The following is a 25288-nucleotide window of genomic DNA, read 5'->3' on the forward strand; positions in this document are numbered from 1 at the left end:
GAGGGAGGAAGGTCAGTGCTCTGCCCTCGGTGAGTGCCACGACAGCAGCTGGTTGGCAGAGTACGACCTGGTGCTGGCAGCGCACGGGGATGGCTCTGACCAGTTGCTTGGGGCTGTGGCAGCACAGTTGAGTGGGACAGGGCTCAGGCCCCCCGGTGGGATTAACCACCATGGTCCCATCAGCTCTGCTCTGGAGACCCAGGACAGGATGTGCTGGGCAGGCACTGCGTGACCTGGATTGTGTCTGCTCACTGCCACTGTAGGATGCGCCTGGATGTACATCCCCATGAGGCAGCAATGCAGGCAGGCAGCAGCGTTGTGGGGTTTGTAGGCAGGACAGGCAGGCTTGTCTTAGACAATGCACAGGTAGATGTGGCCTTGTCACAGCCCCAGCTCCAGCCCTCACCCAGACCCTTCCTGCATCCTCCCCATTGATGCCCAGCTCCAAGAATGCTGTGAGCCCCAGGAGGATCCTGCACCCAGCGCCTGTGCCACCTGGGTACAGCTCACCCTGTCCCACTGCCTAGCAGCAGTGGAGGCACCATCACACCTCATGGAACAGCCACAGTGGCACCTGGTGACCCCCTAAGCCACCACCTTCCCTCTGCCAGACCCCCTCCCCTCATCGAGGCAGCTGGGATTGCCCACCGCCAGCGACCCAGCAACCTATGCCACTCAGCACTGCGGTGCCCCAGACCCAGGGACAATGCTAGCACCACAGCCGCACACTCGGCTCCTTGGGGAGGAGGCAGAGTGTGGAGCCGTCAATCTGCCCCAAGGCTGTGCTCGCTTGCCTGCTGGCTGGGTCCACACCCCACCGAGGGCACAGGGAAGCTGCCAGCAGCTCCACAAGCAAAGGAATGATCGGTCTGAGAACGTATCAGAAAGCCATGAGCTGGTGTCATGAGAATCAAGAGTGAAAAACGCCATTTACTGGGTGCTCCAAGTGTCCGCAGCAGAGATACAGCAAACCACACTTTAGGGGCAGCACAGCTGGCCTGTGGCGGTGGGGGCTGCAGGCATGGGGCTGGCAGCCTGGGACAGGGCAGCCCCTCAGCAGCACGGGGACCCTGGTTCCGAGTGGTGCAGTGCCCAACCCACGGCATTGTTAACCCAGGGCTTGCACCCTGCTTCTCAGCCCCTGGGGTGTGCTGCTGGGGACGGACAGAGCAATGCTCAGGGCAGGAGCACCTTGTGGGCAGGGCCAGGGGCCAAAGAGAGGAGTGAACACAGATGGAGGAGCGTTTCAAGGGGCAGAGCTGCCCCATGGCATAGCAGGCTGTCAGACCCAGAGCAGCCCCGGGGTGACCATGGCGTCACCTTCTCCTCTGTGCATCCCTGGAGTGGTGAGGGCTGTAGTTACAGGCAATGGGATCCTCCAAGGAGCGAGCGGGATGGCTGCTGCTAGCACCCTACATATCCTGGCCCCATCCACAGCCACAGGCGCCTGTTCCAAGGGCTCTAGAGGTGGGGCAGAGTCAAGTAGCATGCAGGAAGCCCTGGGAGGCAACACGGCTTCCACCTCACATCCGATTTGCCTTCCAGGAGAGGTAACAGTTCCAGACGATGGCAATGCACTGGACGACAGCCAGCCTGGGGACAGAAGGGACAGGGTCCACAGCCACAAGCTCTGGGAGCCTGAGAGCTGGGGCCACGGCTGCATTACTACCTGTGCTTCAGGGGCACGAAGTAGAAGTTGGCGATTTGCACCGGTGGCCAGATCTGGGCAGAAAAGGAGACAGCAGTGAACAGGCCCTGCCAGCACCATGCCCATCTCTGCTCAGGGCGCCCAACTGAGCCCATGGCAGCCCCCGAGGTGAGGGACAGGGGACAGGTGTGAGGAGGAACCCGGCATGGCACCCCAGGGCCCCAGAGGACCCGCCTGCAGCGGCTGACCGCACTTACGCAGTAGTTGGTCAGCAGGGCATCCATGTAGTCCTGCAAGAGAGGGGAGGCTGTGAGCACGCAGTGCAGCCCCACTGCCACCCAGCACCAGTGCCCAGCCCTGCCACCCAGCTGCCTGCAGCCCTGGCAGGGATGGTCGTTTGCACAGCCCCAGGGAGGCCCCAGCACCAGCAAGAATGGTGCAGGAGTGTCTCCAAAGAGCTGCCAACAACCCAAGGAAGCAGCCAAGGAAACAACCAAAGGGCTGCAAGCAGGGGCTAGGAGCATGTGGAGGGGCCACTGTCCCCTGCCATGATCCCCCTTCCCAACTCCACACCTGCTCCACCTGCGCACGGGGTGCTTGCAGCCCCTTGCTGCCTGCCTGCACCCTTCCCAGAGCTGTGTTCGCATGCAGTGGCAGGGAGAAGGTAGCCACAAGTGCTCCATCCCCACTGTGAGCCCTTTTTGCCACCAATGCTGGGTGCCACAGGCAGGCCACCACATGCCGCCCTGCCTGTGCAAGCCCAGCAGGAGAGCAGGGGCAGGCATGGGGCAGGATAAGGTGCTGAGAGGGCAAGTGGTGAGCTGGGTGCCCCCAGCAGATTCAGACAGTGGGCAAGGTAGGGGCAGTTGGCTCCTCTCCCCAGTGCAGGCTGCAAGCCCCCATCCAACCCCGTGTCCCCCCAGCCCTGCCCCCCGCCCCGGCACTGTGGCGCAGGGCCAGAGAGGGGCACCCAGACAGGGCAGCCACCCTGTCCTTGTGCTGCACCCATGGCTGTGCCGCAGCCCTGCCCCACAGCAGCAGGATGAGTCCCTCATCCAGCCTGGCTGTGACTCAGCCTAGAGCCCAGCCTCTTCCCAGTGCTGGCCGGCAGCCCAGGACGGGGACAGCGGGCACAGGGGTGATGGATGCTCTGCTGACGCTTCCTCTGTGTGGGGAGAGATGGATGTGCCCCAAGCCAGGGGTGAAGGTGGCTGCCAGCCGCTGTTGCCTGGTCCCCAGCCCAGCCCCCTCCATGGGTAGGGCACCGGCCAGGAGCCACAGCTCGCAGGAATCACCCACCACTGTGCTCAGGCCCTGGCCGGTCTCCCTGGTGGAGGCAAGGCAAGATAGATAGCACCACCTGGTTGAGATGCAGCTAGGGTGGATGGGAGCACTCGGGCATGCTGCCCATGCCTAGGGCCAGTCTACATGTGCCTCTGGGGTGTCTCAAAACACCTTGAACCCTGGTTGCTGCTCTCACAAAGCCAGGAGAAAGAAGAGGTAACTCAATTCTTTCCCAGAATTTGCTCCCTGCACTCCAGTGCAAGATGAGGGGCAGGAAAGGTCTCTGCTGACACATACCTGCTGCATGGTGGGCAGCTGGCTGGTGCCTGATGGGTGAACCCATGCAGAGGAATGAGCTCTGGGTGATGCACCCCAGGCAGAGCTCCAGCCTGGGGCACCAGCTCATGGCCCAGTTGGGGCAACATCCCCAGCTCACAGCTTGGAGGCAGAGGGCCCTTCACACACAGCCCCTGCAGCCATCACTGGTGTGTGAGTGCCAGTGCCACACAACCCTGGGCAGCCCCAAGACCACCCCTGGTGTGCCTCACCGCATGGTGGGTGGTCACCTGTTCCCCGGCAACTCACGCTCTGGACATGCTGACTCAGCTTTTGCACTGGTTTCCAGCAATTACTGCTAATGGGAGCCATCTCAGTAATGGGTCTGGAGATGCAGCCAGGAGAGGGGCCAGACAGCGTGCAGGGAGCTGGATGGCACCAGGCACCCAGCCACCCCAGCCCAGGTAGGACCCCAGAGAGCTGTGCCAGAGGGAGCAGCCTTGACACCAGCACCTAGGAGACTGGCAGCACCAGGCACCCAATGCCCCCAAGGCCCCGGAACCCAGCACTGAGCCTGGCAGGGCCAGCCCCACGCACCCCTGGGCTCTGGCCAGGCAAAGACTTGCTCTGTGCCTTGCAGCAGTGCGGCAGATGCCTCCCCACCCCAGCCGTGGAGCGCCTGTGGAGCCAGCTCTCTGCCTGAGGTCCTGGGGCACGATAGAGTTGCAAGTCAGGCTGTGAGGACAGGAGCGCGATGGCAGAGCTGGGGGCACGCAGTCGGTGCTGGGACGGGGCTGTGCCTGGGCACAGGCGTGACCACAAATAGGAGCAGCTGGCAGTGCTGGCATGCTGGGAGGAGCTGCCAAGGTGCCCCTGCTGATGACAGCTCCCTGCTGCTCCAGGGAAGCAGCACATACCTGCTGGATCTTGGACCAGTTCTCCTCCACTGACAGACCGTTCATCGCTCCAGTGATGGCGAGGAAGCAGCCAAGGAAACACGGCGCAAATGCCCCCTGCAAGAGGCGAGTCAGAGCCCAGTGCTGTAGAACCTGTGGTGCTTGGAGCTGGGTCCGCAATGCAGGGTGAGGGGAGTGTGTGGTGGGACAAGGGGGGACAGGCCCAGCTTGCCCTATGGCCTGGGGCTACTCAGCCTGCTGCTCCCCAGCACAGAGCCATACAGAAGTACAGGCACCACCACAGAACCTCTGGAAGGGTCCAAACCCAGACCAAGGTGGCCCCTCTGCAACCCTGTACACCCCAACCCTCCACTGCACTGGTACTGGCCCCAGCCTCAGGAGCTGGGGCTCTTGGAGCAGGATGGAAACCAGCCTGTGGACACATGGCTGTACCTACCTCCCACGGCACCAGCCCCATGCAGGCACCCTCACCCACGTGGCACTGACCTGGTCCAGGACCATCTTCTTCACAGCCACCACTTTTGTGGTCCCTGGGATGAGACGATCCAGGATCTTGTACCAGCTCCCCACAACAGGCCCCTGCAAAAGCCAGATGGTGAGGGGCAGCATCCTACTTGTCCCGCTCTCCCAGGCCACAGGCTGTCAGGGCTGGGGGGTCTCCAGAGCTAGCTACATGGCCCGGCCCTAGCCCTGAAACACAGGGACCGGGGCCTGTCCTGCCTCCCCCTCCTGGGCTGTGCTGCTCCTTGCTGAACGCTGTGTCGCCATGGGACAGCCCCCATGTGTAGGGTGGGCACAGGGACCCCCACAGCCCCCCCTGCCCCTCCTTGACCACTCTGCCGGGCAGTACCAGCACTGGCATGGGGCAGCCAGGGGCCTGCTCCAGCACGGCAGCCGCAGGACTTCACATCTGACACACTGGGCAGGGTTCTGTGGCATGGGGACCCTGGCTGTGCCAGTGCCACCCAGGGCTCCCCGCCCAAGCCGCCAGTGCAGGGCACTGGGCCCAATGTCGCCCTGCCCAGAGCATGGGAGCTGAGGGGTCAGGATCCAGCCTCAGCCTACACAGCAGAGCAAAGCACGTTTTGCACCCTTGGGTGTAGGTCACCCTCCTGCCAAAGTGAAACCTCCCCAGGGATGGCACCAGCAGCAGGGACAGGCACAGGTGCCCAGGCTGCATGGGGAGGCTGCCAGCCCTGTCCCACCCTGCAGCGCAGCTGGGGGTGCCCATACCCATAGCTGGGTGTAGGAACTGGGTGCTCCTCCTCGAGGGGGACCCAGCTCTGCCCACAGCTGCTGAAGGTGGCACCAGGATGACCCAGCTGACACCCAGGCAGCACAGTCTCACCCTGCCCAAAGAGCCCTCCATCCCACCCCACCCAAAGCCTGCTGCTCAGCCCAGGTGCCCACTGCACACTGGCACTCACCACAAAGCAGAAGCCGATGGCCATCATCTTCAGGGTCCGGGGGCCGTTGTGCCCACGCAGCCCCCGCCGCTCTACTAGCTGCTGGGCGATCATGTCACCAGCTCCCATGAGGGCCCCTGTGACCAGCACAGCCTGCTCTGGCAGCTGCCGTGCACTGGGGCAGAATACGACCTCAGAGCACCCTGCGGACAGCCAGCTCCTCCTGCCCAAGCGCTGCCCTGCCTGCCTGCAGCGCTGCTGCGCCGGGAAGGCCTGAGCCTGCTCTGGCCCCACTGAGCCCATCCCGGTGCACAGCTGCCCACTGCCCTGCACCAAACCTGCCCACTCCCACCCTGCAGCACCAGCCCTCTCGCAGAGGCCAAGTGCCTTGGGCTGCTCTTAGGACGATGCAGCATCTCTAATTGAAACAGCGGCCAGCTGTGCTGTGTCCCCAGAGCCCTGGCACAGGGCTCATCCATCACCCAGGGCCCACAGTACCCGGGGTTTCGGGGGCAGAGCCCACCCCGCTGCTGCCTGCACTCCCGCTGTGGCCTCTCCTGACACCTTGCACTGCCTGAAACTTCTCCCCGAGCACCGTGCAAACCCTGCCGACTACAATACCCTTCCTTGGAAAGCCGCTCTCTGCCGCTCTCACCCGGCAGCACCACCGCCGCCACCAGCCAGGTAAGGCTCGCTGGGTGCCAGGGCTGGCCCCGGCTCCTCGCTGCTGCCTGGCTGCTGGCACAGCTCCTCGCCTTGTTGCCATATCAGTGTGAGGGACCTTCTGCTGCGCGCATCCCCTGCAGAGTGCTGCTCAGCTGGGCCTTTGGCAGCCCCTGCTCCATCCTTACACCCTTGACCTCTTCGACGCAACTCGGCTGGCCCAGTGCTCCTTCCCCTGACCTTTGCGGGCTCCCTGCTTATTCCCGCTGTTCCTCCCAGGATGGTTCCCAGGCAGGTCTCCAGCCCTGCTGCGATTCTGCTCCATTCTTGGAAACCCTGAACCCAGCAAGCCATTGTCTTGGGAAGTGCTGGTCCCAGCAGCCCCCACCGCACTGCCAGCTCAGGGCCAGCCCTGCCCAGAAGGTCTCTGTGAGCGGTTTCTTGTGGACAAGGGGTGGCAGAGCCCTGGCCGTGTCACCAGCAGCACCCAGCCCTTACTCCCTCCCTCCCAGGGCCACCGGTCTCTCTGTGACAGCCCCCAGCAGTGCCACAGGGAGCACATCCCAGCCTAAGGGCTGCAGACCCCAGGCCGTGGCAGGGGAGCATGCCTGCCGCCTCTACAGTGCCTGCAGCTGGATTGTGCCGTCCCCAGCCAGCATGCACGAGGGGAACGGGGTGGGAACAGCTGCCCAGCTCCTTGCCCCAGCCATGCGGGCCAGGGCTGCAGTGTGGCCCCGGGGAGCCCATGGGCAGTGGCTGGACCCAGCCCAGCCCAGCTGCCCAGCAGAGTCTGGAGACAGCCCAGGAGGCTGGGCAGGAGCCAGGGCCTCAGCCAAGACCAGTCGGGCTGGACATGCCCTGGCAGGACTGGGAGAGCTGGCCCCATCTCTGCAGCCCCATGGAGCTGCCGCACCCCTGGAACTGCCTCCTGCCACTGTTATCCCTGGCTCCATCTCCCACCCTGGACCAAACGCAGCCCCCAGGGGCTGAGGCTCTGCCCCTAGGCCCTGAGAGCTACTGCACCCCTCCGTGATGGCAGAGTGGCCTCCACCAGCCCACAGCAGTGCAGGGGCAGGGGGTGCCAGCAAGCGAGGGACCCCAGGCCAGCATGGCAGAAGCGCCGACTGCCTGCTTCCCACAGGCAGCCTTCCCACTAAGCACAGGCAGGCTCCCCCCGCATGGCGCTCATTGAGAAAGCGCAGCCGGCAGCACTGGCATTACTCATTCAGTGCTGAAGGCTCCGGGCACAATGCCTGGCAGGGATAAAGCAATGCCAGGGCTGCCAGTGAGGGAATAGACCTGTCCGTGCACCCCGACCAAGCCTGGGAGCAGGGCTGGATCAAGTCTCTCGCAATGACTTTGCTCACTCAGGCTGGCACCAGTGCCACTCGCCACACGCACTGTACTTGCCCAGCCCTGCTGCAGCTCCAGCACGGGGCTGGGGACCCCAGCTGCACTGCACACCATGAACACAGGAACCAGCCCCTGGTGGACCCCACAGCTCTGCCAGGCCCTGCCACCACTGCCATGTCCTGCCCTGGGTTGGGAAGAGCCAACACGCACGGTAGCACCGCACCTGCACGGGAGTGCTGGATGCAGCTGATGGGAAGGGTGAGGGCTCCCCAGCTGGCCGCCACCCGAGCTCCAAGGAGGCACTTTCTCGTCTGCTCAGTGCAGAGCAGTGCACGGGCAGGCAGGAGGCAGCACGCAGCCCCCAGCCAGGCTGAGCCCAGGGTGCCTGGCCGATCCCACAAGTTGCTGTTCCTGTGGTCAGAGGACTTTGAAACGAGCCCAAATCTAAGTAGGCCACACCGTCTGCATCCCCCGTGGGCCTCACCGGCTGCCAGCTGGAGATTGCATTGCCACCACAGGAGCACAAGGCTGCTCGCCGCAGGCAGGGACAGCAAGGTCACGGCCATGGGCACGTGCTGCTGCCCACTGTGCCTGGGCCCTGCTGGCATCCTGGCCCAAGGCCTGAGATGCAGGAGGCAAAGCCCTGCCTGACCCCACTGCTCCACTGCCAGGCAGGACAGCGATTCGGCTGGGGGAGTGCAGCTGGGCACACCAGGCACAGCCAACTGCCAGCAAACCTCCCCGGCCTAGACCTAGCCAGTGGCTCTGCTCTGCCCAGGGGAACAGCAGCATCGGGGGCTCCTCCAGCAGCAAGCAAAGGCAGGGCTGGAGGCTGGGATCTGCACAGCCCCCCTGCAGCTGCCCAGCATGGGGCACAGGGCTGGGGGGAGTCTGCCTCCTCCACATGGACCATGGCACAGCCAGCAGCAAGGGGCCAAGCCCAGCCTTGGATGGGGTAATTATTTGCTGGAGCTACAAGGAAGCAGGAAAGCTCAGCCTCCAGAAGGGCTGCCCTTATCCTGGAGGAATGGCTATGCTCCCACCAGGGCTGGGCCCAGGCCCCCGCTGCAGGCAAGGGAGACATCCAGCCACCAAGCCTGAGCCTCTTCTCGGCTGCAGCAACCACATCCAGCACTGGGCCTATCACTCACACAGAGCAGCTGTACTCGGTGGCTGCGCAGCCCCATGGGCACAGCCCTGTGCTCCTGGTGGCTGCCACAGCCACAAGGAACTGTTAGTAGGGGGGAACAGGGGTACATCTCAGCATGGCAGGACCAGCTCCAGCGTGAAGAAGCAACAGGCAGAGGTGGAGCCCAGAGCCAGCATGGGGCTGCACCAAGCCAGCTACAGCAGCAGCTGAGGCTGCCAAGGAAGGAGAGGGCTGGTCCTGGGCAGCCCTCCCAGCTCCACCTTGGCCTCGCTCCAGGAATCAAGGGGGGATGTGCAGCCCAGCAGCACACGATGCAGCAGGTTCCAGGCAATAGACTCCATCAAATCAGATAAAAATAACAGCAAGAACAGTGAGGTGGCCTGGCAGGACCCCAGCAGCCTGGCAGGCAGAGCAACATGCCGTCACCACCCCCACCCCCCCACCCCCCCCCCCGCAGCAGCAGGGAGGACCAGTGGCTGCAAGCGGAGCCCCCTGGCACCCATACTAGTTCCCCAGCACAGCAGGGCATCCCCAGATGCCCCAGGCTGTTTTTCCAGCATCCCAGGCTGGTTATTTGTGAGCAGCATGGCTGGTGGGTGGCAGGGGTGGTGGGGAAGGCTGCAAGCAGGGGGTGCAGAGAACACGCAGGGACCCTGCTGCCAACCAGCCTGCTTTGCACACCCCTCTGCATGGCTCTACAGCACAGGCAGGATGGATTTTCCTGCCAGCCAGCAGCCCTGCACAGGAGCAATGAGCAGCAGGGAGACAGAGATGCTTGTTGCTCAGGACTGCAAGTCCAGGGCCAGCAAGGTCAGGAGCATCCCTGCCTGTAGCAGCTGCCTGCATAGGGAGAGTGTCCTTGGGGCATGGGGAGGCACCTGCCAGTGCCAGGGTAGATTTATGACAGCTGCCAGCCCTTCAAACAGCAACACTGTTAGGGAGAATAAATTACCTGTGCAGGGCCCCAAGGAGCCTCTCAGGGGCAGGGTCTCTCCCCAGGCAGCACCTCTGTGCCCAACTCGACCCAAAGCCTTTGCTGCCAAGTACTGGCTAACACCCAGGGGAGGGTCAGGAGGTCTCCACCCCAGCGCCACGGCCCAGCATCTACACCCTCCCAGGAGGAGGGGGGGGGCCCAAAACAGCCTCTACCCAGAGGTTTGGGGTAAGGCCTCGAGCTGTGGGAGGTCTCTCCGGGGGGCTGGAAGGAGGCACAACCCCATTAGGCCTCCCAGCTCTAGTGCAGCCTCCCGATGCAGATCTCCTGCAGCTGGAGGGGGCTGAGGCCCCTCACCCAGTGGGACACATGGTGAGCCCCTGCTCCCTGCTGAGCCAGGGGAAACAGCAGCTCCTCCTCCCCACGAACGATGGACCACTGAGGCACCGGGACCCTCCACCGCCCCCGCTCCGTGGGGCTCCTGCCCTGCCTCCCACGGGGGGCGACCGAGCCCACAGCAGCAGGGCAACGGGGCCCCGTGTTACTGGGGTGAGGGGGCTGAGGGATCGGGGGGCAGGGAGGGCCCCGAGCCGGGGCTGGGGATCCGGCGTTCCCAGACGCAGGGGCACGGGGGGGACAGGCCCCGGCGCGGCGCGGCCCTTACCGGCGGTGAGCGCCGGTGCAGCCCACGGCCGCCGCGCCAGCAGCCGCCCGCAGCCCTTCCACAGCGCCGCCATGGCCCGCGCGGCGCGGCGCGATGACGCAGCAGGCGGTGACGCGGCGCGCGGTGACGCGATTTATTGGCTCAGTAGCGGCCCAGCACGGTGGCCAGCAGCGCCATGCGCATGTACATCCCGTTCTCCGCCTGCCGGAAGTACGCGGCGCGCGGGTCCGAGTCCACCTCCACGCTGCGGAAGTGACGTCAGAAGAGGAAGTAACGACAACCCCATGCCCCGCCCCCCATCGCCCCAAGACCCCCCGAACCCCGCCTAGCACCTCCATCGCCCTGATGGACCCTTGAGCCCCCTACAAAAGCCGCTCCTGAGCCATCCCCACAAGAGCTGCCCCTGAGCACCCCCCAAGAGCCCCCCCCCCAACAGCCCCCCCAGCTGCCTCCGAGCCCCCCCAAGAGCCTCCCCCAAGAACTGCCCCAGAGCAGCCCCCTGCAGATACCCCACCCCACCCCAGAGCTGCCCCCGAGCCCCCAAGTCCCCCCATCCCCACACTCCAGCCCCCCCCATCCCCACCTGATCTCATTGACACGGGGCAGGGGGTGCATCACCACCATCCTCTCCTTGGCCCGGGTCATGATGTGGGGCGTGAGGATGAACTGCCCAAAGCACTGCAAGGGGGGGCAGACAGCCCTGAGCTCCGGGCAGGGCGGCAGGCTGCCACTCCCCGCTGCCAGAGCAAGACCTGGGGGGGTCCAGTCCCTCCCAGCACCACCCTCACTCACAGCCTCGTACTCCTCGGCCAGGCGGAAGCGCTCCTTCTGGATGCGGGTCATGTAGAGCACGTCCGTGTCAGGCAGCGCCTCCTCAATGCTCCCAAACTCCTCCTGGGGCAGCACTTGTCAGCATGGCCAGGGGGGCGCAGGGCCCCAGCCCCCCCAGCTTGCCTACTCACCTGCTTGATGCCCTTGGAGGCCACAAAGCTGGTGATGTCGGGGGGCATGTGGAGGCCAGGGGGGGTGACGTAGCGCAGGTTGACGCGGTACAGGGTGAGCAGGCGGGCCAGGGAATGCACCGTGCGCCCATGCTTCAGGTCACCCACCATGGTGATCTGGGGAGAGCAGTCAGCCCAACCCACAGTGCCATGGCTCCCCAGCCCCACAGAGGGCCTTCCACTGTGGTGGGGGTGGCAGCCATAACCCCCCACAGCACCTTACCGTCATGCCGTTGACAGTGCCCAGCTCCTCGCGGATGGTGAAGATGTCCAGCAGCGCCTGCGTGGGGTGCTCTCCCACACCATCCCCAGCGTTGATCACGGGCTTGCGACAGTGCTTGGCAGCCAGCTGGGAGCACAGCAACGCTGAGCGCAGGCAGGATGCGGCCCCCACCAGCCCGACGGTGACAGGACCTGGCTCTTGTTCCTGACACCTGCCCAGCCTGACCCACTGGCGAACACAGCCCTGCCCCGTGGCACGCAGCTCACCGTCCCCATCATAGGGGCAGGACATCAACACCTTCAGAGGCAGGATGCGGCCACCCCACCAGCCCCTCTCACCTCCACAGCACCCGGCTGTGGGTGTCGAAGCACCAGCACGTCGGCGTAGCAGCACATGGTCTGCACGGAGTCAGCCAGCGACTCGCCCTTCTGCACCGAGGAGGTGGCCTCTGAGAAGGACAGGATGGAGCCACCTAGCCGGCTCATGGCCGCTGCAAAGGAGCTGCTGGTCCGCGTGCTTGCCTCATAGAACATGGAAGCCATCACCTTGCCCTGTGGGTGCCACATTATCACCTTGGGGAGCCCAGGTCACTTACACCCACCACAGGGCTCCCCTCAGCCTTGCTCGGAGTGTCTGGACAGCCACCCCACGCCCAGCTCACCTTTAGGATGTCCAGGTTCCGCTCCTTCTGCACCAGCATGCGCAGGATGTGCGCCACATTGAAGAGATGTGATAGCTGCAGGGAGAGGTGGCTCAGCTGGGGTGTGCACAGTGCCAGGACTGTGCTGGGATGCGCAAGGCAACGCACCCCCTCCTCTTATTCAGGTGCCCGTGACCCCAGTGCCCACCACCAGCCTGTGCACCTGGTCCTTGGAGAAATGCTGGACAGAGAGGACATGCTGCCCGACGAGGGGGTGCAGCATTGTGGAGGTCTGGAAGTGGGGCATGCCCTGGGGGGACGCCTGGCGTGGGAAGGGGCCCAGTGGGTAGAAGTAGCTGTCCTGGATCCCAGCTGGATCTGCAGCACCAAGAGCAGCCGGTCAGCCCATGTGGGTGGGTCTCACTGCAGGCCCCCAGTCACTCAGCCTGCCTGCCTGCTATGGGCCCCCAGATCCCCTTGCAGCACTCACCCGACTCCGCTGCCTTCCTGCCGGCCTTTTCTCGGGCATCCTCAGCTGGGGTGGGAGAGGGGAGCGGTGATATTAGAGGGTGCGGGCAGCTGCGGCACCCTGGGCCCCATTCTCCCAGGGTGCTGTGTGTGGCACAGCCCTCCCAGCACTTGACAGCACAGGGCAAAAGCACCGCAGGGCCCGATGCTGGGGCTGTGACCCCCCAGAGATGGAGCAGGACAAGCCCCAGCACAGTGCTGTGCCCCTCTCCCCACACACCCCACAGAACCCGATCAAACGCAACCCAAATCACACTGGCAGGCAAAGGGTCCCCGAGGTGCCGTGCAGGCTGGGGCAGATGGGGCGCAGTCAAGCGCAGCTGTGCCCTGTCCAGTGGTGCCTGGCCCCATCACATGGTGCACAAAGGAGCCCGTGCCAGGGTGGCACAGGCAGCCCGGGGCCAGCGCGGCACCTGGGGGAGGGGAAGCACTCTTCGGCTGCGGTTAGTGCCATTAGTACAGCCGCGTCTCATTGTCTGAGTGAGTCGCCCCGCGACATTACCGGTGCCTCGGGCGCCCGGGCGGTGCGCGGCTCCCAGCCTCCGGAACGCTGAACAGGACACAAGGGCCAGCGTCAGCGGGGCCGCCCAGCCGTGGCCCCAGACCCGGCCCTGGGGCGGCACGCTTGCAGCCCCACTGCCCACCCACCACACTCCACCACGCCACACCACTCGCCCCCACCCCCTACCTGACAGCCCAGGGTCAGAGGCCCGATGGATGCGGGGCGGGAGGTGGAAGCGCCCCTCGCCTATGGGGCCAGCTCGGCGGGGGCTGGAGGCTCGGCCGCGCAGCATCTCACTGGCTGCCACATGCCGTGGCCGCTCAGGGGTCTGCAATAAGAGACAGAGATGTAGCCAGGACAGGGCAGGGACCCTCCCGCCAGCTCCACACACCCCAGTACCTTCGCACTCTCCTTGGCAGGGGCTGCATGTGGCACCAGCGCAGCTCCTGAGGGCCATTTCTTCACGTCCTGCCCATAGCCGGGGGGCACCAACACCTGCAGCCATAGGAATGATGAGGTTGGGGGTGATAAGAGTTGGTTCTGGGGGACTCCCCTAGACACAGGGGGAAGGGTGACCTGGGGCTTTACCTGCCCATCAATGTAGGCGACCTCCCCACGCAGGACCACTCTCCGCACCGTCCCCTTCACCTTCATGCCCTCGAAGGGTGTCCAGCAGGCCTTGGAGAAGACCATGTGGCTGGGGATGATCCACTCGTGCTCCAGGTCCACCTGTCAGGACAGCAGGTCAGAGGCAGCAGCGCAGCACTGGGACTGGATCTGGGGAGGAGGCAGGCAGACACTCACCTCCACGTAGGTGTCCTCCTGTGCTGGCAGCCCGAAGATCTTGCGGGGGTTCTCATAGAGACGCTGGATGACATCCTCCACAGTGAGCCGCCCCTCGGAGATGGCAGTCAGCAGCAGCGGCAGCATCGTCTCCAGGCCAGGGTAGCCAGGGGGTGGTTCCTGCCCCTGCTTCTCCTCTAGCGTGTGGGGGGCTGCGGGATGGGGCTGTGGTCACTGGGGGACCCGCTGCTGCCCCCACTCCGTGCTCTTGGCCCACGGCTGTCATCCCCCAGGGCTCACCATGGTCTGTGGCGAAGCAGTCGATGGTGTCCATGTTCTCCCAGAGCGCCTCCACGTCCTGGCGGGTGCCCAGCGCGGGCCGCACAGCCGCTCGGCCCTCCCCGAGGCGCCCCAGGTCATCCCGGCACAGGAAGAGGTGGTGTGGGGCCACCTCGCACGTCACTGGGATCCCCTTCTGCTTGGCTGCCTTGATGAGGAGGATCTGGGAGAGCCACAGTAAGAGAGGCGGTCCCCAAACAGCCCCCGTGCCCCATCATGGGGGCCTGCAGTCCCCCTGCTGCACCCCTGGGCCCTGCTGCTCACCTCCTCCCTGTGGGCCACATGGCAGATGTGCACAGGGCGCTGGTACAGCTGGGCCACCATCAGGATGGCAGCCACTGTCTGCCGCTCCGCGTGTGCCACGACAGGCAAGTGCCGTGGCCACTGCTCGAAGTGCTGAGGGCAGTACAGGGATGGTGGGAGCCGGCACCGGGAGCTGGGTCCAGCCCCACGCCAGCCTCCACCCACAACACCTCACCTCCATCCACAGCGACACGTCATCCATCCGCAGGCTGGAGAAGGTGTCATTCAGGTACATCTTGAGCCCAGCAGCCGCCCCGGCCAGGGGGCCCAGCAAGCTGGCATTCTCCGAGGAAGCCCCCAGGAAAAGGGCAAAGTCGCAGCGGGCCCCGGCCTCGGCCAGCTGTGGGGGCAAGGGGCGGTCGGTGCCAGGCCAGAGTCAGCCCCACTGCAGACAGCACCACAGCACCCGGGAAGGGGACGTGGGCATCAGACTGGGCAGCAGCAGTCCCTCACCTTCTGCACCAGGGCAAAGGAGGTGGCATCAGTGATGGCAGGGCTGGTGTTGGGCATGGCGCACACCATGGTGATGCCCCCAGCCAGGGCAGCTGCTGTGCCCGACGCAAAGTCCTCTTTGTGGGTGCCGCCTGGCTCACGGAGGTGGACATGGACGTCAATCAGGCCTGGGGAGCAGGGCAATGTTACCACAGGCAGCCCCCAGCCACGGGGGACACAGGACACCCCAACAGCACAGTAAAATGTCTCCTCTCCCTGCAGCGCCTTCAGATGCCCCCAGCGCTGCCCCAGCTCTGTGCTGCATCCTCTGGGTCCCTGGCCCCTGCTACAGCCCCGGTCCCACCTACCTGGCAGACGGATAAGCTTCTGGGATGTCATACAGTCCACGTGCATCTTCAAGGGGGGGGCTGCACCGATCTGGCGCAGTGCCTGCGGAGACAGCAGCCATGAGGCAGGACCTGTCTTGCAGGGACGCATGAGGCCCAGGCTCAGGAACGGGACCAGGATGAAGATGTCTGCCTGAGCTGCGCCCCAAAAAAGACCCTCCCGCAGCAATGCCCATGTACAGCACCCCATCCCACAGTATCCACAACAGGACTTTCCTACCCCAGCCCCTGCTTTGCTCCCTTCACCTGCACCCACATCCCTTGAGCCCCTGGCACACCCCAGCCCACCTCCACAAAGAGCTTAGTGCACTTGATGTCAATGATGAGCGGCACGGAGTAGTCAACGGCCAGGCGTCGGGTGCGGTACCCTTTGGTGACAAAAGAGGAGAGTCGGCGACCCCCCGAGTTGCGCATCGAGAGGTTGATGACCATCTCAAAGTGGTTCTCAGCCAGGTAGTCCAGGATGCTACGCTGCGTCTCCCGAGCACCAGCCTCACTGCTGTCTGCCTCCTCAAAGTGCCAGTCCACGGCCATCACCTGCCAGCAGTGACACCCATCATGGTCCCATGCCTCCCCTGAGGGTGTCCCCGGCCCCCACCAGACCCTCATCCCCAACCTTGATGCCATGTTCGGTGTAGAAGTCAGCAGTGCCGAGGCTGGCATACAGCTTGTAGCCGAGGCTCTCCAGGGTCCGCACTGTGGGCAGCAGCTCACTCTTATTCTGCAATGACCCCAGGGTCAGTCAGAGGGTGGAAGGGGAGCCCTGGCCTCTGTCCCAGCTTCTGTCCCAGCCCCACGCACCTTGTAGCTGCCGATGGTCAGCAGGATGTTCTTCTTGGGGATCTTGAAGCCAGTGCTAAGCATCGCCTTCAGGTAAGCCTCACAGCGGTTCTCCCCGAAGCAGGCCACCTCGCCCGTGCTGGTCATCTCCACACCCAGCACCACATCAGCACCCGCCAGGCGAGAGAAGGAGAACTGGGGCACCTGGGGGCAGCAGGGGACTCAGAGGCTGCCCAGCCGTGTGCCTCAGCCCAGGCTCTGCAGCCCTTGCTCACCTTGACACCAACGATGCCTGTACCCGTCATCAGCCCCACAGGCTCCACATCCTCACCCATGATCACCTGGCTGGCCAGAGCCACCAGGTCCACTCCCAGAGTCTTGGAGACAAAGGGAAAGGAGCGAGAGACACGGACATTGCACTCTATCACCTTCAGCTGGTCATCCTGGGGAAGAGGGGATGGTATTGAGCATATATGGGGATACAGAGTGTCCTCCCACCAGCACAGTGCCAACCCGGTGCAGCTCCCCAAGCTAGGGTACCTTGGCAATGAGCTGCAGGTTGAAGGGCCCAGTGACCTGCAGCTCCTGCCCAACAGCATGGACAATGGCCTTGATGCGCTCCAGTGTCTTAGGGGTGATGTCCTGGGGGGGCGTCACCAGCGTGGCATCACCTGAGTGCACCCCAGCATTTTCCACGTGCTCCGAAATGGCAATGGCCACCACGACGCCATCGCAGGCCACGGCATCTACGTCAATCTCCTGCAAGCAGGAACACAGTCAAAGCCTGCTGTCGGCACTGGGGCAGGGGGACAGGGTTCTCATGGGGAGCACGGGTGCCCCAAAGCCAGGGCAGTCTCCTGGATGGACCTTGGCTTCCTGGATGAACTTGGAGATGACGACGGGCTGCTCCTTGGACACAGCCACGGCGTTGCTCAGAAACTTTTCCAGGTCGCTGTCCGAGTAGGCCACGTTCATGGCAGCGCCACTCAGCACGTAGGAGGGGCGCACAACACAGGGGTACCCCACCTTGCAGCAGAAGTGCTTGGCCGACTGTGGTAGAGATGGCACCCTCAGGGGACAAGCCAAGGGCCAGTCCCCACTGGGGCAGCCCCATCACTCTCATCAGCCCCCCACCTCCATGTCGGAAAGCTCCTTCCAGAGGGGCTGGCTGATGCCAATGGAGTCAAGCAGGCGGGAGAACTTGAAGCGGTTCTCGGCTGAGTCGATGGCCTCTGGGGAGGTGCCCAGGATGCGGCACTGCTGCCGATGCAGGGCCATGGCAATGTTGTTGGGCAGCTGCCCACCCATAGACAGGATAACGCCCTCAGGGTTCTCCAGCTCATAGATGTCCATCACCACCTGCAGCACCGCATGGAGCAGGGGGATGGCTGGGACAGGGGCCACAGCAGCCCCTACCCTACCCCAGCTCCACAGCAGGCAGAGCCCCTACTCACCTCAAAGGAGATCTCATCGAAGTAGAGGCGATCACACATGTCATAGTCTGTGCTCACCGTCTCAGGGTTGTAGTTCACCATGATCGTCTTGAAGCCCATCTGCCAGGGGAGTAGGACACTGTGAGGCCAAGGGCCACCCCGCTCTCACTGGAGACACCCAGCTCACCAACCCTGCAGGGTGCCGGAGCCCAGCCAACCTTGCGGAGCTCCTGGATGCAGCCGACTGCACACCAGTCGAACTCAACACTACTGCCGATGCGGTAGACACCAGAGCCGATGACCATGACGTGGGGCTCGCGGAAGGCCAGGTCATGCTCGGTGCCATTGTAGGTCAGGTACAGGTAGTTGGTTTGGGCCGGCCACTCCGCTGCCACCGTGTCGATCTGCTTCACCACCGGCAGGATCTTCAGGTCACGCCGCATCTTCCGCACAGCCAGCTCAGTGCTGCAAGGGGCAGGGTGAGCACCAGGACCTGGGCTGGACCAGAGAGTGGGAACACCCCCTCCCTGAATTACCTGAGCACGGCCAGAGCCACCTGCTTGTCTGAGAAGCCAAGCTGCTTGGCCCGCTTAAGCACAGTGAGCGGCATGGTGCTCTGCTCCTCACGGTACGACTCCAGCAGCACTGCGTGGTCCGTGATGTTCTTCATTTTGTGCAGGAACCAGCGGTCGATCTTGGTCAGCTCATAGAGCCGCTCAATGGAGTAGCCAGCCCGCAGCGCAGCTGCCAGCACAAAGATCCGCTTGTCCGTTGGTGTCTCCAGCTCCTGCCCGGCCAGAGAGAGGTGAGCAGGGCCAGGTAGGGGGCAGACAGCCACCGCTCCTCTAGGACTGCACTGGCAGCAGAGACCCTCCCCAGACCCCTGGCACTCACCACATCAGAGGCTGGCTTCAAAGTGTGGTCAAAGCCCACGCAGTTCTCATCCACCATCCTCAGGGCCTTCTGGAAAGCCTCCTCGAAGTTCCTCCCAATGGCCATGACCTCCCCTGTCGATGGAGCTGTGAGCAGCTAGACCCCACACACCCACCGTGCTGCCTACTTGTCCACCCTGCACTCACCCACACTCTTCATGGAGCTGCCGATCTTGGTGCTGACACGCAGGAACTTGCTGAGGTCCCAGCGTGGGATCTTCACCACGCAGTAGTCCAGGCTGGGCTCAAAGTTGGCTGTGGTGGAGTTGGTGACAGAGTTCCTGGGGAGGGGACAGGGGTCAGTAACTGGGGCTGTCCCACCAGAGTGGTGCGAGGCCAGCTGGGGAAGCACCCCATCCCTACACCACAGTGGTGCCTTTACCTGAGGAGGGGCAGGGGGATGCCCAGGGCCAGCTTGGCAGCCACGTAGGCCAGGGGGTAGCCGGTGGCCTTGCTGGCCAGAGCTGAGCTGCGGGACAGCCGGGCGTTCACCTCGATGATGTAGTACTGCAGGCAGCAGGCAGGCAGGTTAGTGGGGCAGTGCAGGATGCAGCTCCTGCAGCACTAGGCTGGGTGCTGGCCGCACAGCTCTCAGCTGCCCGGTGCTCAGCTGGCACTGAAGAGTCGCTAGCACATGGTGGGCACAAATAGCAATGGGGAGCAAACGGAAGGGCAGCTGGGCTAGGAAAGGGCAGACATTGCTGACAGCTGCAGCAGGATGTAGAGCCACGCAGGGACCTCCCAAGCACCACCCACAGCACCGGGAGGAAGCAAGACCCAGTACGCTGCTGCACTTGTCAGGGCCGACCAAGCCACCGATACGGTGAGACCCTCTGGCCCCCAGGGATGCCAGGTGCTGCAGCCCGGGGAGGCTGGTAAGGCGCAACACCGTGGGCTAGCGCAGGGCAGGACCTGGACATGGGCTCCCCAGGGCAGGGCTGGCTGGGGGCATCGGGAGGGGGAGCTGCGGGAGCTTCACAAACCTGCTCTGACTCAGGGTTCAGGGCAAACTGGATGTTGCACTCTCCCACGATGCCCAGGTGCTGCACCACCTTCACAGCCGTGCGCCGCAGCATGAAGTACTCCATGTCATTGAGGGTCTGACTGGGTGCCACCACGATGGACTCGCCCGTGTGGATCCCCAGCGGGTCCAGGTTCTCCATGTTGCACACCTGGCAGCAGGGGGGTCACCACAGGCTGAGGGGAGGGAACCCACCACCCCATGCATTGCCTGCATGTGCTCCTGGCTGCTGCTGCCCCAGGCGAATCCCTCCTGACTCCCACCATGTCCTCCCCTGCCCTGAGGACCAACAGGGGCTGCCCTGCACAGCCAGGGCTTGAACACAAGTTCCTCGGATGCCCCACTTGTTGCAGCCCACCCAGAGCAAAGCACGGGGGGTGTGGGGGGTCTGGCTCAAGGGGTGCAGCTCTCAGTAGCACACAGCAGCCAGAGGCACTGAGGAGCCCTCCCTGGGGACGGGAGCCTCTGACCCCACACTCCCAGTACACTCCTCTGTCAGTTCCCCCCAGAGCAGGCCTGGAGGTCTCCCCTCACCCCGTACCGTGATGCAGTTGTTGTAGGCATCCCGCACCACCTCGTACTCTATCTCCTTCCAGCCCTTCAGGGACTTGTCCACCAGGACCTGGGAGGTATGGGTGAAGGCCTGGCTCACCAGTGCCACCAGTTCCTCCCGAGTGTTGGCGAAGCCAGAGCCTAGGCCCCCAAGGGCATAGGCAGAGCGCACCAGCACCGGGTACCCCAACCGCTCAGCCGCTGCCTGTGCCTGCAGAGAGCAACGGGGTCACACTGGGAACAGGGAGGACAGCACCCTGCCTGGGAGCTGCCCCCCATTCCCATCCCATCCCATCCCCGGACCTGCTCCAGGGAGGCAGCAGCCTCACTGGGCGCCACATGCTCCCCGATCTCCTCCATCTTGTCCACGAAGACCTTGCGATCCTCTGTCATCTCGATGGAGGCAACAGGGGTGCCTAGCACCCGCACATGGTACCGCTCCAGCACGCCTGCCTTGGTGAGCTCCACACCACAGTTGAGGGCCGTCTGCCCCCCGAAGGTCAGCAGCACCCCATCAGGGCGCTCGTTCCGGATCACCTAGGGGGCACGGGCAATGGGGCAGGGACCCACAGTGGTCCTGCAGAACGCACCCCACACCCTCCACCTGCTGCTGCCCCCCACAACCCTCCACGTATCAGCCCCTCCACCACACCACAGACCCCCAGACACCCACTGACCCCCCAGGTAGCCCCCATCCCTGCTGCCCCAGCGCCCCGCAAACCACCCCTCACCCAGCTGGCACCCCAGGGTGCTCACCTGGGTGACATACTCGGGGGTGATGGGGAGGAAGTAGACCTTGTCTGCCAGCCCCTTGGAGGTCTGCACCGTGGCGATGTTTGGGTTGATCAGCACTGTCTGGATGTTCTCTTCCTTCAGTGCTTTGATGGCCTTATGGGGAGCAGAGAGGGGTCACAGCTGGCACCCCCAGGCCCCCACCCCCTGGGTGACACCCCCACCGTGCCCTGTGTGGCTGCTCACCTGTGACCCAGAGTAGTCGAACTCACCCGCCTGCCCAATGGAGAGGCCACCGGAGCCCAGGATCAGCACCTTGCGGGGACGGGCTACATCCTGGCCCCCTGCTGGCGCCTTGTCATAGGTCAGCCAGTCCCGCAGGCGCTCCCGTACTACGGGGGAAGATGGGTCACACTGGGGCTGGGGCAACACGCACCCCTGTGCAAAGCCCTGGCCCCACAGGCTTGCCCACAACCCCCACCCACAGCCCTAGAGCCAAGGGCCTGGCCACCCCTTCCCAGCTCACACCTACCTGTCCGGGCACTGCCGTCTCCGCTCCGCAGGTCCCTTGCTGCTTCCATGAAGATGTCGAAGAGCCCCTCCAGGTCTGTGGGGCCGGCACGGTGCTCAGGGTGGAACTGGACACTGTGGAGGTGGTCAGGTAGGGCATGGCCTCATGCCCCGTTGGACTCCCCAGCCCCAGCCCCGCACCCACCTGAAGAAGGGCTTGTGCTCATGGACAAGGCCCTCATTGGAGCCATCATTGGCATTGGTGAAGAGTGGGACCCAGCCAGGTGGCAGGCTGCCCGCCTCCACTGCAAAGCCGTGGTTCTGTGCCGTGATGAAGCAGCGCTGTGTGTCCTTGTGCAGGCATGGCTGGTTGTGCCCGCGGTTCCCATACCTGGGTGGTGGGATGGGTGTCAGGATGGGTGGTCAGGCAGCCCTGGGCAGCTAGGACCCTGCACCGACCCTCACCCCAGATGGCCACTCACTTCATCTTGTAGGTGCGGGCGCCAAGGGCCAGGGAGAGCAGCTGGTGCCCGAGGCAGATCCCAAAGATGGGCTTGGGCTGGGGCACATCCAGCACCCATTGTAGGCTGGACACTGTCTCCTGGCAGAGCCGTGGGTCCCCAGGACCGTTGCTGATGAACAGCCCGTCAAAGTCTACACCAAGACAGCAGCAGGGTCAGAGCAGGGCTCCCCAGTCCCCCAGGGCCTCCCAATCCCTCCAAGGCCCCAGAGGGTCCCTCAGGCTACCAGCAGCCTAGCAACAAGGCACTCTGAGCCCACAGCTCCCCAACACCCCAGGAGGGTCACACAACAGTGCCCTGACCCCACAACACCCATACTGGTGGTGGCAAGGACCCCCCCAGCCTCCCCATGGCCCCACATGCAGAGCCACATTAGGGCACCCTGACACCATGGTCCAGAGCCCCCCACCCCAATCACAGCAAGGCACCCTGAGCCCATGCCCCCCTTATCTCTGCAGCATCACACCAAGGGCCCAGAGCCCTAAAGTCCCCCAGAAAGGTGACATCAAGGCTCCCCAGTGCCTTAGAGCAGATCATGGTTCCCTGCTGCCCCCAGCACCAACCAAGGAGACGTCCCCTGCTCCAGACCCTGTTGCCCCCCTCCCCAACCCTTGGCAGGGCCCCAGGATGTCCCCAACCAGCAATACCCCACCTGCAGTGTCCAGCGGATGGTCCCAGGGCACCACAGTGACGGCTGCGCCCCGCTCGCACAGGCACCGCACCTGGTTGTACTTGAGACCGCAGTCAACTGCCATGATGCGCAGCGACCCACCGGGGTTGACCACAAGGGGTACCTGCAGGAGGGGCAAGTGCAGATCACCCCGGCCCCTCGGGCTGGGACCAACCTTTCACAGTAAGCACCTCGGCAGCCCCAGCCACCCCGCAACCCAGTGCCACCCCCCCTCTGCCACCTCTCCAGTTCCCCAGGCACCCCCACTCATACCCCCAGCCCAGCACAAGGCCCCCAACCACTCCCCAAGGCCCCCCTCGTGCCCCCCAGCCCAGTGCCAGCCCCCTCAGTCCCACCTTCAGCGACACCTCCTGCACCAGGTGCCGCTTGCTTGGATCCTCAAAGGAGAGGCTCTTCGTGGGGGTCCCATCCGGCACCAGCATCCCCAGCAGCGTCCCCTTCTCACGGATTTTCTTTGTTAAGGCCCGAGTATCCACCCCTGCAGATGGGCTATGAGACAAAACCCCACAGCCCTGTCCCTCCCCGAGCAGGACCCCACGCCCCAGCAACATCATCCCCCCTAACTGCCAACACCGCAGCGATCGCCAGGGGGGCAAATCCCAACACAGAGACAAGCCTTGTTCAGAGCTCACTGCCCCCTGGACCCTAGCCCCTCAGCCACTCCATAGCTGCCCCCCAGCTCCCACCCCACAGTCTCCCCAGTCCCACCTTCGAGCCCAGGGATGTTCTGCTCCTTCAGCCACTGGTCAAGGGAGAGGGATGCGCTCCAGTGGCTAGGGGTCTCTGAGCACTCGCCCACCACCAGTGCAGCCACATGGATCTTGCTGGACTCAAACCACTGAGGGGACAGAGGGCAAGCATGGCCAGGTGGGGGGTCACCATCCTGGGAGAAGCCCTGTGCACCCTGCGGGTGCCCAGCCTGGCCATCCCCATGGGGCACAGCAGGATGGCTACAGCCATGGGGGAATCCCATGGCACAGGACCAGCCCCCATTGACACCCCACACGGCATGCTGGGCTGCTGCCACCCCCACCTTATCTCATACCCAGCCCTGATGAGGTTGAGGCTTAGTCCACCTGAGCTCCCAGGAACGGGCGGCCAGGTCCCAAGTACTGCTGGATGGCAGCCCCCTGCCCAGGGGCCAGGATAGCCCACATCGCAGGACCCCTCAGCTTAGAGCACAGCCACGGCATGAACCAGAATGTTGGAAAGCACCGCTCCCTCTGGCCACAGCCTCACCAGGGAGCCCCAGACATGCCAGTGCATCACATCCTATGGGACTGGGTCTCTGGTTCCCGGGAGCAAGGCCTGTGGGGCTGCAGTAGCAACCCCAGTCTGCCAACGCAGGATGGGGCTGGGTAGACCCCCAGGGTCAGCATGGCTTAGCCCAACACAGCACAGCAGGGCCTGGACTCTGCCCCCGGGCAGGGGCGGCCCCAGGACAGCCAGTGTGGAGGCTGAGGGGCTGAGGCCTCATCGAGGACAGACACATGGCCCCACTCCCCATGTGCTGGAAGGGCGCCCCAACCCCAGCACACAGAGATCTAACCCCCGCCCACCCCCACCACCCTGCTCCCCTCCTAGGAGGATGGCAGGCTGGAGCACCCTGGGCCCCACTGCTGGCTCCGGGCCCTGCAGCACGGGTATCAAACCCGCACCTGTTGCCACGTGCCATTCTGGCACACCCCTGCCCCAGCATCCTATGTCAGCCCACCGCTGCACCATCCTGCCCTGCGCTACCCCACCGTGGCACATGTGGGTGGCTGGGCCGGGCAGCTCCAGGTACTCCAGGGACACACTGCCCCATGCACGCTGCCTGCCCCACTGTGCTGCCCCACACATGCTGCCTGTCCCGCTGCCTGCCTCGCCGCCCCCGTTCCAGCACACTCACCCTGCTGAGGCCGAAAGAGTCGGTCTCATCCCGAGGGACGCCGTAGTTACCGACGAGCGGGTAGGTGAGCACCAGGATCTGCCCCTTGTAGGAGGGGTCGGTGAGGGCCTCGGGGTAGCCCACCATGCCCGTCTGGAAGACTGCAAGCACAGGGAGCGCCTGGGACGGAGCCCCCGAACGCCGGGCCCGGCCGCATCCCGCAGCGCCCCGGGCCAGCTCCCGCTCCAGCCCCACGGCGGGGCGCCGGGCAGGCGGAGGTCCACGTACCGACCCGGGCCCACCCCCCACACACACCCTCCCCCCCTCGGTGCCGCTCGCCGGCCTCAGGCCGACCCCGACATCCGCAGCCGTCCCGGACCCGATGCCAGCCCAGCCCCGCCCCGCCCGGCCGCACTCACCCACTTCCCCGGCAGCGGCGGCCCCAGCGGCCCCGAAGGGACGGCCGCGCAGCACCGACCCGTCCTGCAGTACCAGGCACTCCATGGCGGCTCCACGTGCGCTCCGGCAACCCCGCGGCGGCGAACGAGCGAAGGGCGTGCAGCACGGCGGAGGCGGCAGGATCCGGGGCGGGGCCGGGCCGGGACAGCCCCCGCGACGGGGCGGGGCGGCAGGCGGCAGCCCAGGAGCAGCACCTGGTTCACCGGTGGTCCGGGGAGCGAGAGCGCCGCGGGGCAGCGGCGAGAGAGGAGTTGGAGCACCGGAAACGCCGGCTGTGGCGCCTCAGGACCCAGTACCGCGGGCAAGGGTGGGGGGGGAGAACGAGACTGGTGCG

The 25288-nt window shown here is 64.7% G+C and overlaps 2 protein-coding genes across 7 annotated transcripts; both read right to left on the reverse strand.

Annotated features, from left to right (window-relative positions):
* Positions 1 to 910: 910 nt before the first annotated feature.
* On the reverse strand, positions 911 to 10418 carry MPV17 (mitochondrial inner membrane protein MPV17). Of its 4 annotated transcripts, none has more exons than XM_055713908.1 (6): positions 10296 to 10418; positions 5553 to 5668; positions 4612 to 4704; positions 4126 to 4221; positions 1906 to 1938; positions 911 to 1645 (listed from the first exon to the last, which is right to left on the reverse strand). In XM_055713908.1, exons 1-6 carry the CDS (start codon positions 10366 to 10368, stop codon positions 1283 to 1285), a joined length of 774 nt encoding a protein of 257 aa, XP_055569883.1. In that variant the 5' UTR covers positions 10369 to 10418; the 3' UTR covers positions 911 to 1282. The 4 variants fall into 4 exon arrangements, with proteins under 4 accessions (XP_055569883.1, XP_055569884.1, XP_027668330.1 ...); XM_055713909.1 differs by having other exon boundaries at positions 911 to 1722; XM_027812529.2 differs by lacking the exon at positions 10296 to 10418 and having other exon boundaries at positions 5553 to 10277.
* On the reverse strand, positions 10415 to 25085 carry CAD (carbamoyl-phosphate synthetase 2, aspartate transcarbamylase, and dihydroorotase). Of its 3 annotated transcripts, XM_055713906.1 has the most exons (45): positions 24915 to 25085; positions 24517 to 24656; positions 23334 to 23463; positions 22961 to 23103; positions 22587 to 22728; positions 21896 to 22067; positions 21619 to 21804; positions 21436 to 21548; positions 21150 to 21295; positions 20928 to 21059; positions 20475 to 20708; positions 20161 to 20382; positions 19582 to 19770; positions 18981 to 19105; positions 18746 to 18879; positions 18561 to 18673; positions 18203 to 18453; positions 17885 to 18131; positions 17688 to 17786; positions 17368 to 17592; positions 17101 to 17283; positions 16774 to 16992; positions 16509 to 16676; positions 16255 to 16437; positions 16070 to 16174; positions 15742 to 15990; positions 15415 to 15496; positions 15068 to 15234; positions 14790 to 14954; positions 14576 to 14707; positions 14273 to 14474; positions 13994 to 14184; positions 13778 to 13918; positions 13589 to 13684; positions 13376 to 13517; positions 13190 to 13237; positions 12650 to 12694; positions 12383 to 12537; positions 12181 to 12255; positions 11858 to 12070; positions 11520 to 11645; positions 11258 to 11413; positions 11088 to 11189; positions 10879 to 10973; positions 10415 to 10539 (listed from the first exon to the last, which is right to left on the reverse strand). In XM_055713906.1, the coding sequence occupies exons 1-45, from the start codon at positions 24997 to 24999 to the stop codon at positions 10437 to 10439; spliced, it is 6771 nt and encodes a 2256-aa protein (XP_055569881.1). In that variant the 5' UTR covers positions 25000 to 25085; the 3' UTR covers positions 10415 to 10436. The 3 variants fall into 3 exon arrangements, with proteins under 3 accessions (XP_055569881.1, XP_055569880.1, XP_055569882.1); XM_055713905.1 differs by lacking the exon at positions 13190 to 13237 and having other exon boundaries at positions 24915 to 25073; XM_055713907.1 differs by lacking the exons at positions 24517 to 24656; positions 24915 to 25085 and having other exon boundaries at positions 22961 to 23062; positions 23334 to 23456.
* Positions 25086 to 25288: the final 203 nt, after the last annotated feature.

The sequence above is a fragment of the Falco cherrug genome, chromosome 6, assembly GCF_023634085.1.
Source record: "Falco cherrug isolate bFalChe1 chromosome 6, bFalChe1.pri, whole genome shotgun sequence".
Taxonomy (NCBI): Eukaryota; Metazoa; Chordata; class Aves; order Falconiformes; family Falconidae; genus Falco; species Falco cherrug.